Source organism: Falco cherrug, chromosome 7 (genome assembly GCF_023634085.1).
Source record: "Falco cherrug isolate bFalChe1 chromosome 7, bFalChe1.pri, whole genome shotgun sequence".
Classification (NCBI taxonomy): Eukaryota; Metazoa; Chordata; class Aves; order Falconiformes; family Falconidae; genus Falco; species Falco cherrug.
Window position 1 is genome coordinate 48,662,895 of NC_073703.1, and position 12,281 is coordinate 48,675,175.

Sequence of the window (12,281 nt, forward strand, 5' to 3'; positions counted from 1 at the left end):
ATTCATTTTGCCATACCCTTATTTCTCCTATAAGATGATATACAATCGTATTTTCTGTAATGCAGAGTAAAATTGTAGCTATGCCAGCACAGTGAAACTACTTAGAAAAAACCCCAGAATTACTCTAAGCAAGGATTTCTCAAAATAGTAGACACAAACTGCCCAGACTGATAAAGGTCCCACACACATGTGGTCACCTACATTTCTGAGGGCAATTCTGCATTTCTAGCTGTTCCGCTTCCTACAAGTCAAGTGCATTGCACCAGCACAGTTTCTAGCTACAGAGACATCTGGCTGACCTAGAGTTGCTGCATTTACTCTTGTTGAGCAGATGTCAGTAAAACTTTTCAACAGACCTTGGTAACCCTGCTCCAGGGGACTGCCTACACTGAAAACATGCTGCTTTAGGTCAATTGCATAATTGATTATGTATTGAACTGTTACAACATCTGAATAGAAATACTTTTACACCTGGTCACGCTGGCTTTGCCTGCGGCTTTACATTTGAGTAAGAACACACGCACAGGCTTTGACCGAGCTCACGCCACAAATTATTCCCAGATATAACCGAAGTTGTGAAAAGATACAGATTTTAACCATATGCAAAACTAGTTTCAGCTGAGGACAGAGTTGTAGCCTGACATTTTAGGAGCCACATCTTCCAGCTTTACTGCTGCAGGGGGAAAAACTAAACAAAAGAAAATATTTACCCTGAAGTCTGACTCAGGATGCTGGGATCTGTTTCTCCCACTCACATAGGTCTGAACAGCAAAACTGATCTACTCGGTTCCACTGCTGCACAAAAAGAGTGAACCAACTCCTAAAGAGCAAGAAAGGACAACTCTTGTGCCCTCTGCCCAAGTCCCTGCACAAATTGCTGAGCGTAGTGAGCTTCCTCAATAATTCACCTTGGGAAATAATTTCTAACTAGTGATTACAGAAAGGACAATGCCAGACCAAGATTTGTAAAGGCACTGAAGTGTAAATTAACCTCAGATTTTTGCTGCCCTGGTTAATGCAGGCAGGTCTCAAAGCTAGATTTAGGTTGAAGCATTATCACTTCTAAGATGCATGTTAATAATCTGCCTAAAGAACAAGGTTTACCACTTGACTGGAACTGCAGGGTTGATAGCCAGACCTGGTGATAGAACCACGCAGACCAGCTCCCAGCTGGGCTTGGAAGCAGAATTACAGGTTGGGGCAGGCTGGTCTGATGAATGAAGGTTAGGACTAGAAACAGGAGACAGCCAAGCTAACTCCCGCTGTGCTAGCAAGAGCTTCTATTCAGTACTTAACCCAGGAAACCCTTGCTGTGGCTCCCCCAACACACATTTGCTATGACAACTACCGTTTCCCAACAAAGATCAGGTTGTCCTAGTACTGAAATTGTACTAAAAAAAAATATTAAAATTTCGTTTTAAATACAAACACTACAGTCCTTTCCACAACACCTGTAGAAAAAGCACTTGGTCATCTTTCCTAGAACTGATTTTGTTTTACAGCAAGTCTAAGATTAAAATCTATGCCTTTTATTTGGGTTCCCTCTATTGACAGCAAAGAAGACTGGGGCTGGCACCGACAGTCCAGCAACAGGAGCCTTCTATACAATTAAATGACACTGAATTCTATGAAAAGTTAATGCAATTCAGCAGCCAGGACACGGCATGACATGCCAATACAATATGGCATATTTCAAACACCCACATGCTGTTAAAAACTTGTGGAAAACGTGTTTGAAAGGAATTAATTTTTACTAACAAGAGCTCAAGAGAAAATTTCGTTAGCTTCAAGAACAACGGGGAAAAAGATTGTCCTTTTTTCTGTTTGCTTTCCTCTAACATATTTTATCAACCTGTTTTTGAAGTTTTGAAGCACAGGCAGAGAGACTGGATATTCATGTCATCACCTTTTTCTGGAATTGTTAATTAAGCATAAATGCCACAAAGTGAAGGTAAAAACATCTGGACACAATTGTTAAGAGCTCATATTTCATTTCTGTACAGGTGAGTAGAAAAACATGCCATTTACAGTCTCAATTCTCAGCTCCCCTCATCAGGCAGCCACTGGCTGAAAGGAAACTAGCTTATACATGGTTACTACCTGCAGGTAGGCTTTTGTAACTAGCTTGAGAACTGCAATTTCAGCCCCAACAACCAAAAAAAATACCCAAACCCAAAACCACCATGGGATTACAGCAAGAATCCAATAAGGTACTTCCATAAGAACCACAATCCCATCATGGGAGTAAATTGTGCCTCGAGGGAAGGCTGCTATTAGCATCCTCAAGTACATCTGTCTACAGAAGAGGCATAATACGAGCTGGCAATATAAAATCAGTTCCCCATCCTTACTACCTTCAGGGAACTGCCTTCAGGGCAAGGTGATTGTTGACAGATCCTCTTTTTCTTCCTTTTTTCCCCTGCTAAAGCTGTTGATAAATATGGTGAGCCCCCAGTGATACAACACCTTGTCTAAGATTTGACTTATGTCATAAAACTGATTTTTACGCTAGCCAAGCCAACACCTGCTGGTAACTGCTTTGAGCTTCAATGCAAATATGGGCAAAACAGGAGATTAGACAAAGAGGCTGAATGCTTCCCAGATCTACAAACACTCTTTTAAGTTTGTTGTCCATTTGAAGACCTGAAGTCATTGCTTTTCTATTGCCATATTATAGTTGCTCTTAATAGAACAGCTGCTCTCCAAACAGTAGGGTAGCCTAACATCTTGGCAGCATGTCTATTGCTAACTATTCTGCCAAAATGCTAGCTAGGCCAAAATGCCTGCAGGAGCAACATGATGATCCACAAGACGACTCTTCCTCAGGTTCATATACCTGTTCTGCAACAAAACCCTGCATCTTCACAAGCTGAGGGAACTGTAAGATGTAGCAACTCAAATCCACTTGTACCAGCTGCCTGGACTTCTCCCCAAAATCCCCACATGTATTTTACATTACTTGCAAAGCTTCCATGCACAGCTTAGTAAGAATTCCTCTCTCAGTCCCACTCAGAAGTTACTATGCTTCTGAATGAGTCTGGGACCATCTACAATAATGCCTGTGCTGTTGTTATCTGCTGTTCAAACGAAGTCATCAATAATCAATCTTACAAACCACAACCTGACCTGGGAGGCAGCATGGACTGTGGAGTCTGCATGCTGTTGAAATAAGTGTGCACAGGAACTTAACGGTCATCTGAAATATCAATACCAACTAATATGAACACCTGGCTACTGCAGTTCACCCTACCTTTCAGTATCCATGCAGATGGATCAATTTTTTCCTTGACAAGAACCCTCTCAATCTCACGAGGAAAGAAAAATGGAAAGAAGATGAAGCCTGGACTTAATTAGGGAATAGAGGAACAGAGGAAAGAAGGAATTCAGAGCTGACAAACATTTCCATCTAGCAGCATTATAAAACAGGGATATTAGAGAGCTAAATATGCTCAGGAAAAGCTTTCATTTAATAAAACATTCAGTGACATTTTATTTGTATCCTTCCTTAAGTTTCTGCTTCTATTTAGTCTGGCTCCTAGTATTAAATTCCTAATGTAGGCTGAATACGGGCTAAGCTCATGCACAGTAATTGCAAATTGAGCTTCAGTTTAAAGACTGAATGAATAACGAGTCAGAGAGACTCCGTAAGGAAACATACACAGCCAGGATCAGACTACAAAGCTTTGGGATGTCTGATACCACAGCATTTGGGAATTTCAGAATTTCAGTTTGCCACATGCAAAGGGCTGGTTACAAGCTCTATAGAGTGGGATGTTCTGGGAGCTATTTGCATTTCTTAAGTTAAATTCTGTGGCATTTCATTGAAATTTATAGAGTATGTCTGTTCCACTTGGCTGTCAGCTCTAGAATTCTTTTTGCATAGCAACTCAATTGTGCAAACACCAGCAGTAGGCCATAGTGTTTACCATTACAGCCAGTCCCCTTCCAACTTCATAGAATCAGAATCATTTAGATTGGAAAAGACCTTTAAGATCATCAAGTCCTACTGTTAACTTAGGAATGCCAAGTCCATCACTAAACCATGTCCCATCTTCCTTTTACCTGTACCTAAATCCACAGAAATCATCATTACAGAATTTATATTATCACTTAAAACCTAATTTTAATAAGTCAAACTTCTGACAACCATGTAGGCTTCTAAATCTGTTTCAAAATTTTGGGGTATATCAAAACCCCAACATAAATTCAATGAAAAAATATGCAAAAATAAAAAAAGGAAGTATCCACACATGCAACAGTGGACATTACCAAATACAATGTAGAAACACAGGGCAGGAATCAACTTCAGGACACTTGCAAAACATTTGGTTTATAATTTGACCACAAGGGTACTGTTTACTAACAACTGCAGAGCAAGAGTTGTAGGAACATTACTGAAGCCAAGAGCCTCTCTCTACAGCACCAAAGTGTTGCTGACTCACAGCAACAAAAGGCTCTTTCCTAGGCAAGGGGGTTAAAGCTAATAAAGGTATTCAGCAAACTTAGAAGGAAAGAAAAGAAAGGCCATGAAAACAAAAGGACTTTGAATTAAAATATCCAGTACACTTTTGTTGGTGTTAAAGCTTTCGAGACTAAAAGTACAAAATTAAGGAGAGTCTAAAGGAAGAAGCACTGGGAAGACACATATAGATAAAAAGCAATTAAGAGAATAAATTAAATACAGTCCTAGAGCTGAACAAATTTACATGGTTGTTGAAAAAGTTACGAGGGAGGAACTCCCTTCCAACTGAGTGGATGTCAGCTGTGGAGCAGGAAATCCCCCCAGTGACAGACAGGCCCAAGGAGTACACCCAGAACAGCTGCTGTGAATGATTAGCACTGTCAACTAATTCAAGGCATAGGGAAAAAGGTCTTGAAGTAATAAAAGAAAAAAATGTATGGGGGCGAGGACCTTTCCTGGATTAAGATCCATTAAGTACAGAACAGGCGCATAAATTTCCAATTGCTACCAGCGTTGTTAAAACTGGAATAACACCTTAGAAAGAGCAATTCATATATGCAACTTGCGGATAATCCAAGCAGTTGCATCCTCCATCTAATCCCCAAACCCAGGCACATACTTTGATGAATGCACCACATTCCAGACTAAGGGAAATGTCTGGCCACACTACTTCAATGCTGGAAACTGGAGAGGGCCAAAATGTAGCTGGGGTAGGTTTAAAGGAACAGCTCTGCCGTTTGCCATGGCAGCTACAAGAGCTACAAATATTTACTGTTGGGAATTAGAGCAGAATTATTTGACCTGCGGCTAAATTGTCACTGATTAAGTTTTTTAACAGACACTTCCCCCACAACATACAAACCTTTATAATGCGCAACACTCAGTTACAAGCAGTAATAAGAAAGGAGGGCAGGAACCTGTTTTCAAAAATTTGACCTTCCTCCCATTTTCACAAATAAATCCTGGGGCCTCTGCCTCCCTCCCCCCAAATGAATCCACCCCTACTTATGAGTAAAATTAATCTTTATATACCCATGGCTTCAGGCTCATCTCAAATTGCAGCATGCTAGCAAAGCTATTATTCATCAAGGACCACACATTTTGAAGCGTTCCATATCAAAGCCGGGTCACTACATTTTTCAATATGGGGTCACATTCCTGTTTTCCTAGCCTGCAGAGTGACTCTTTTTGATTGAAAGGATCTTTATGCATGGAGGAGTATCTGACACAAACCAAACCGATATGCTACTGGAGCTTTCCAGTAATGACAGCAGGATAAAGGAGGCCTTTGAAGTTCATGGAGGAGTAGGAAAAGGTGTTAATTTAAAAAGCTTGTCAGTATACCCAAGAGCAGGAGAGCAAAGTACCAATTAATAATTCACACTTCTATTCCACATGATATTATAGTATCTCAAAACACTTTGCAAACATTTATTAAGTCCCATAGCATCCCCCTGGAGCAGACAAGCACAGATGAAGCTCTACTCCTACCAGCCAGGATGTCACTCTGGGACCATTTTGTTTAGCTGATCTATGCCCCTTCTTCCCCATCTGTTAAATGGCAATAATGACACTATCATCCAGTGGTTCAGAAGCTTAGCTAGTGATTTCTAAATCAACACATTTTTAGATCAAAAAACAGCACACAAGGGCAATCTCATGTCAGACTACACTCAATTACACTGAACTAAAGCTATCACATTTGACATGGTAACATAGCTAGTGGGAAGAACCCTCTCTATCTTAATTCTGTAATACCTTACAGATTTGCTTTGCTCTGTCCCTAAGTACCCAGAGCACTTGAATTCTAGTTAATGACCAGGATTCTAGGGTACTGTGTTAACATGAAACTCATTGTAATTACAGTAATTAGATCTGCTGTAGAAAGAATTGTGAGAAATGAAAGACTGTCCACAGTAGCCTCTAATTCTCAATTAACACAAAGTAGTTGGTGTGTTTGGAAGCCAGGACAGATACACCCCATAGCTGCACACTCCAGAGGGAAATGGTCATTTACATTCAGATGGGAAGTTGAGCACATTATACTGTTTAATCCTTGCTTTGCAAGACAAGTATGTGAGCCTCGTCTACTTACAAATGGCAAAACAGCAATTGAGGGAGGCTCTGAGCTGCCAAAGGGCAAAGGCAATCACACACGCTCCCCAAAACCAGCATCTCCCTTTGGAAACTCCTCATTCCCAGCCCTGTACTTGGACGACTTGGACCCTTTTTTTTTTTTCATTTAATAAAAACCCCATAAACCATTGCTGCTCTGGCCCTAATGACAGCACTCTTTATTCCTTGTCTGGGGCTCTTTCACACATAGAATCAGACAGAATTACTTTGCTTAACCCTCTTACTAATCTGACTTTTCCAGAAGGGACCAAAGATAAAGACAAAAGTAATGGTTTCATGAAATACAGCTCTTTTCTTCTCTTGAGCCTGACAGTCACTTCCAAAAGCAGATTGTCATGACAACAAACAACCTGGAGGCAATCCAGCCAATTAATCTGCAGAGGAAGCAGTCATCCCAACCTTGGAAAAGAACACTGCTGCTTTAAGCTTCAGAAGCTAAAAAAAAAAAAAAAAAAAAAAAAAAAAAAAAGAAACCCAACAAGAAACCTTGCCACCCGCATTAATCTTATAAGGCTGCCTTGGGCCTGTAGTGAAAAACAATTCAGCCCTCAGCACAGGGGCAGCAACTGCTGCAAGAGCAATACACACATGCTAGTCCCTCACCAGCCCTTTCCTTCCTCCCTCCCGAGACAGAGGGTAGGGTCAGGCCAGAGCCCCCTCTCCAAGACTCCGATCCAAGCAGAGCTATGTTCCCAGGCTGTGATGTAGCCCAGCAAGCAGGCAAGTTACCAGGATGACCCTGTGACCCCTTACATACGGAGCCAAAGGAAAGAACTCATAGGTTAGGCTGAGGAATGACAAAGAGGAGATGGTCACATACCATTGCTATAAAGCCTGTTTTGTTGGCATTGCTGTTGCGTGTTTTCCTCTTCCCCTGTAAGCTGTAAATGTTTGTCACCGTGTTAAGCTCAGAATTATTCTACCTTCCACAAAGGACTAAATCATCAGCACAGCTAGATATTAGTCATTCTCCTTCCACTTCCCTAATTTCTTCTTCCTTCATATCCTGCTTTACCTCCATGTGTCCTGCTTTTTATAGGCCCAAGCACATTGCATTTCCCCTGCAGATACCCACCATCCCCCATTTTTTGCTTACTCTAATCTATCCGTAGTAACTCAGACATTAAAATGTTTACTGGCTGATGTCCAATACACATTATTTTTTAACCTCAAGTCATTCATATATGCTTCACATTTTACAAAATACTATGGCATTAATTTACAGAAAACAAAAATGAGGAGCATTAGATGTAGACTCTACAGCATAAGTCAAAAAAGAAAAAAATTGTCACAGATTGTATTTTGAGATTCTCACAAGACTCAATACACAACAATTTTCAAACAAAAAAAATTCTTTCCTGTCCTCAATCCTTTTCTCTAAATACAGAAACAAGGAAGGGTAGGAATAAATTATTTCACTGCATACTTGTCCTGCAGTGAAGCATGCACTTTCAGAAAGTAACTGAGCAATGAGGATCTAAAGCTACACAGATTTACTCATCTGGTAAATAGATAGAATGCTGAACTACTTCAAACTAAAGTTTTATTATTGATCACTCCGCGTCCAATCCATCTCACACAGAAGCCACTAAATGGATTCCCAGTAACTTCAGTGAGCACTGGATCACAGAATATAAGCGCTTTCTGTAAAACCGCATTTTTACTGATCTGAACAAGATACTAGTCTTCTGAGCGCTGAGAATGAAATGTATGCGTGCACACACACACTCTACACATTTCACGCTCATTATTTGCAGAATTGGGAAACCACAGCTCTAGCCAACACTGAGCAAGCCAACAGAATCATATTTTCTGCTGAGCCTGTTCCACATTAATTGGAGTTGGTACAGAATTGCAGAATAGAATAAAACCACTGTGCCTACCTTGAGGGCTTTCGCAGCTTTCTTCATCACTATTGTCTTGACAGTTATTTTGACTGTCGCACACAAAGCTTTTATCAATGCAAAGACCATTTTTACAGTGGAATCTGGCAGTAGAGCAAAGCAAGGGATTCGCTGCTGCAAAAAAAAAAGCAAGTGAGATCTTTCATTAGAAATTCTCTTACCCAGGCAGTGAAATAGCCGTTAAACAATCAACAGCAACAGGTCACAACTCACCAGTTGGTCAATTTGCTGAATACGTGGGAGTAACTTGGCAAACTAACCTTGTCTCTCTGAACAGAGCACACTGAAATTTCTAATTCATGCAAGATTCATTACAATTAGCAGAGATTTAGTCCACCCACAGTTATAAGCCTTCTGTTCACTTTCATGAGAGCCCCTATCACAATGACTGTTCAGTGTTCAGCATTTGCTCACACTGAAGACATATGGAGGGTAGCACTGCCTACCATAAACACTGCCTGTTGCTTCCCATTACAGCAAACTCAGTTTAGCTCGAGTTTCGTATTATAAGCCAACAACTCCGGCTGAGAACTGCCAGGCAGTGGTTTATTTACCTCTGCTTCTTCTTCCACCTTCCCTATCGTCCTCATTATTTTGAGTCAACACAATGGCAATGTTGATGTTTCTCAACATCTTAGTGTTTGAATTTCAACTCCTTTTTAAGGCTAACACACACATTGCAGTAGCACCCAGAAAATCCTTTCACCTAAGGCCCAGCAGAGCAACAGAACAGTATTTAAGCAGACTTATTTAGGTAGAGCAGTTTCTCACCCATGCCAAACCAAGCAGTAAACACACTGTAAGTTGTTATGCCTAATTTCCTTTAAAGCTTTGAGGAGCACAGTTTTCAACACTTCTCCTAGCAGATTACATCACAGCTTCAATGCATCTCACTGCCAAGGAGGTTTCCTTGATATTCATCTTAGTTTTCTCTTTTCTAATTTCATCTCTATTCAGTGCTATAGCCCAGCATACATAACTACATTATCCCTCCTTTAACAGTGTTTGCACCCTCCACATACAGCATATATAGCTTTATTTTCCAACATAGTCATCGCTTAGCTGAGATATGCATAATTTAGGAGTTTCTAATATTTCCTCATAAGTCAATCTCTCTGTCCCATAATAATTTTTGGCACTCTTCTCTGAACTCCCGCCAGTTTTTGGTAACGAGGTAACAGAAAGAGAATGCAACTTTCCAATTGAAAACCTAAAAAAAAAGCTGTTTAGATGTCTGTTTCAAAAGAGCTTCTCTGCTACAATAAAAAAGGGGATTACAGATCCCAAATAACAACCGGCTTCCTATTTTTTATTCTTTAGAGAGCTGCCTTTAAAGAGTCTTTAAAAAAACCCAAAGCCAACATAAAACTTTAAAGTCTGCCATGCATATAACCTGGAGTATATATAGCAAACATTCTAAACTCCTCCAGCTCCCCAAAAGCACACTTATCATGAACATGCTAAATCTTTGGTCTGAAACTGTTGATTTTTCCAGGTCACTTTAGGGTCTACAGTGTTTTTCCTCTACATAAGCAAAACAGTGAGTAGACACTTGGATGAGCTAGAAAATATCAAATATATGCTGAAATGGTATAGAGAAACAGAGATCAGCAGCATGTTATCAGTTGTAAGGTCCTGTTGCAGTCACACACTACAAGCTCATGGGAAATTAGGTCATTCATCATCAGCTCCATGAGATGGTGCATTTTCAGTTGAGACCTGCCACTTGTCAGTCCACCATTTCAAGAATATTCTCACAGCACTTTTGTGAAAACTTCTTTCTAGTTCACTTGTTTAAGCATAACCCAGAGTCATTTCCATAGCCTTCCGTCTTCTTTCTCTAGCTTCACTTGCTCCACAGAGGTGCTATCACCCTGCCACAGTCCTCCCAGGGCACAAACCAGACTCTTCATGCTGGGGGGCACATAAACAAGAAAGGCAAGTCCTCCAAGAAGCAGACAGTGATGGATCACTGTGAAGATCACCCCTTTTGTTATCTTTGAAAGTTGGTATCTGTTGTCCTCCTCCTGACCTTTAAATGTCATTAAAAGGAAAAGCCCAACATGCTGCAACAAGAGAAGGAGCAAGTATTTGCTGCAAGCTTCTACCTACAGACCTGTGCTTTTAATAGCTCCTGATAATAGCAACAGAGCTGCTGTATCAAATGTAACCTTTCCTTACTGCTATGATATATCCCTGCTAGACTTGGATACAAATGGATCTGTGCAGTCAGCCACATGCAGGGGGTATAGCCCAAAGCAAGTAGCACTTCAGATAATCTCTCTGCTGCAACTTTCCTGCAAGCTGCTGAACAGCTGGTCAAGCTAGTATATTGGCAGGCATGCCTGATGTGGAGAACCTCCTTCTCCTCCCAAGAACTTGTTTCACTGAATAACCCTTTATTTATTTATTTATTTTCTGTTTGAGAACATGTATAAACAGCGAAACCTAAACGTGCTGATGAACAAGTCATACTCTTCAGTGACAAGAAACAGGCAAATAAAAACTAAACAATTTAAAGTAATACTTAATATTTACCCAATTTGAGTTACATCTGACTAGAGTGCCGTTCAAAGCAAACATGCAAGTTAAATCTCATTTCAAAGTTACAAAGGCACTTGTAGTGTCATATAGGCATTATATACAAAAAACTGAGCTGGACCTTTAAAAAAAAAAAAAAATAAGACAGGCAAGGTGAAAAGCACAGGGATCATCTGGGTCATAAATGACAGGGAGAGTATTCAACTCAAACTAAAGGCTAATGAATGCTTCCTTTCCAGGTAGTATTAATTAGCTGAAAGAAAAAAAAAAGCAGCCACACTGACAAGTAGGCTTGCACTTACTGCAGTTTTCCTCATCGCTGCCATCGGGACAATCCTCGAAGCCGTTGCACCGGAAGCGGCCAATGATGCAGTGGATCCCGCTAGCGCAGGGGAAGAACGTGGCACCGCACTTGGACTTGGCTTTCGCTGGGAGAAAAGGGAAAAATGAGGGAAACAATTTACAAATGTTAAATGAGACTTTGTAGCAGCTGTGCAGGTTAGGGTACTCTAGGCAGTGCTGGTGGCACTCATGTTAGGTGCCTTCCAAGTTCCCTATGGCTTGCCTTCAACTACTTTAAGGTTCTTTTTGTGAGATTTCACTTGCTTAGGCTGATTTTTTTTTCCAATTTTTACGATTTCCAGAATGACCAAAACATTCAAACTTAAAATAAGTCAAATGGCTCTCAAAAAAATGTAAATTGCTCAACACTCTGGAATATAAGTTTGTAAATTTGGCAAGCAAGTAGTCCTGTCTCTTTAAAGGACCACATGAATTTGACCAACTTAGAAGCACTGAAGGAAAAATATTAAAATAAGAGGGTCCCACTAACTCCTCTTTGCATGGAAGTCTGTTGTAAACGTCACCATCCCAAGCACAAGTCCCAGAGACAGACATCTAAGCAAGTTCTCGGGCAGCAGACAACAACCCACAGAGGCTAAGAAAGGTGTAGCTGGACTAGTGGTAGCCCCCCCAGCCTGTAGCCATATGTCACACTGAGTCCACAAACACTAAATTGCAGCAAAAGTCTAGATTTTGTACACTTGCTTGCTCAGAGAAGCCAAACAGTGAAGAGCCCAAGGCAGACAGTGATAATGAACATGGTAGCAAGTTCAGAGAATCTGGGACCTGGAGGCAAACTTGGGCAAAGACAGGTGTACAAATAGTAAGAAAACATCAGGAGAAGGAAAGGAGGAATACAAAGATACCAAGTGAGTTAGTGTCTTTCTAAGAATAAG

At 40.7% G+C, this 12,281-nt stretch overlaps 1 protein-coding gene across 2 annotated transcripts in view; it reads right to left on the reverse strand.

The window, feature by feature from the left end:
* LDLRAD3 (low density lipoprotein receptor class A domain containing 3) overlaps positions 1–12,281 on the reverse strand; it is a 118,609-nt gene that overhangs the window by 46,806 nt on the left and 59,522 nt on the right. For both annotated transcript variants that reach the window (XM_055717004.1, XM_055717003.1), the window contains exons 3-4: positions 11,346–11,471; positions 8,482–8,616 (exon numbers count right to left, since the gene is read on the reverse strand). In XM_055717004.1, the coding sequence (XP_055572979.1) occupies positions 8,482–8,616; positions 11,346–11,471 (261 nt within the window). The remainder of the gene's footprint in view (positions 1–8,481; positions 8,617–11,345; positions 11,472–12,281) is intronic.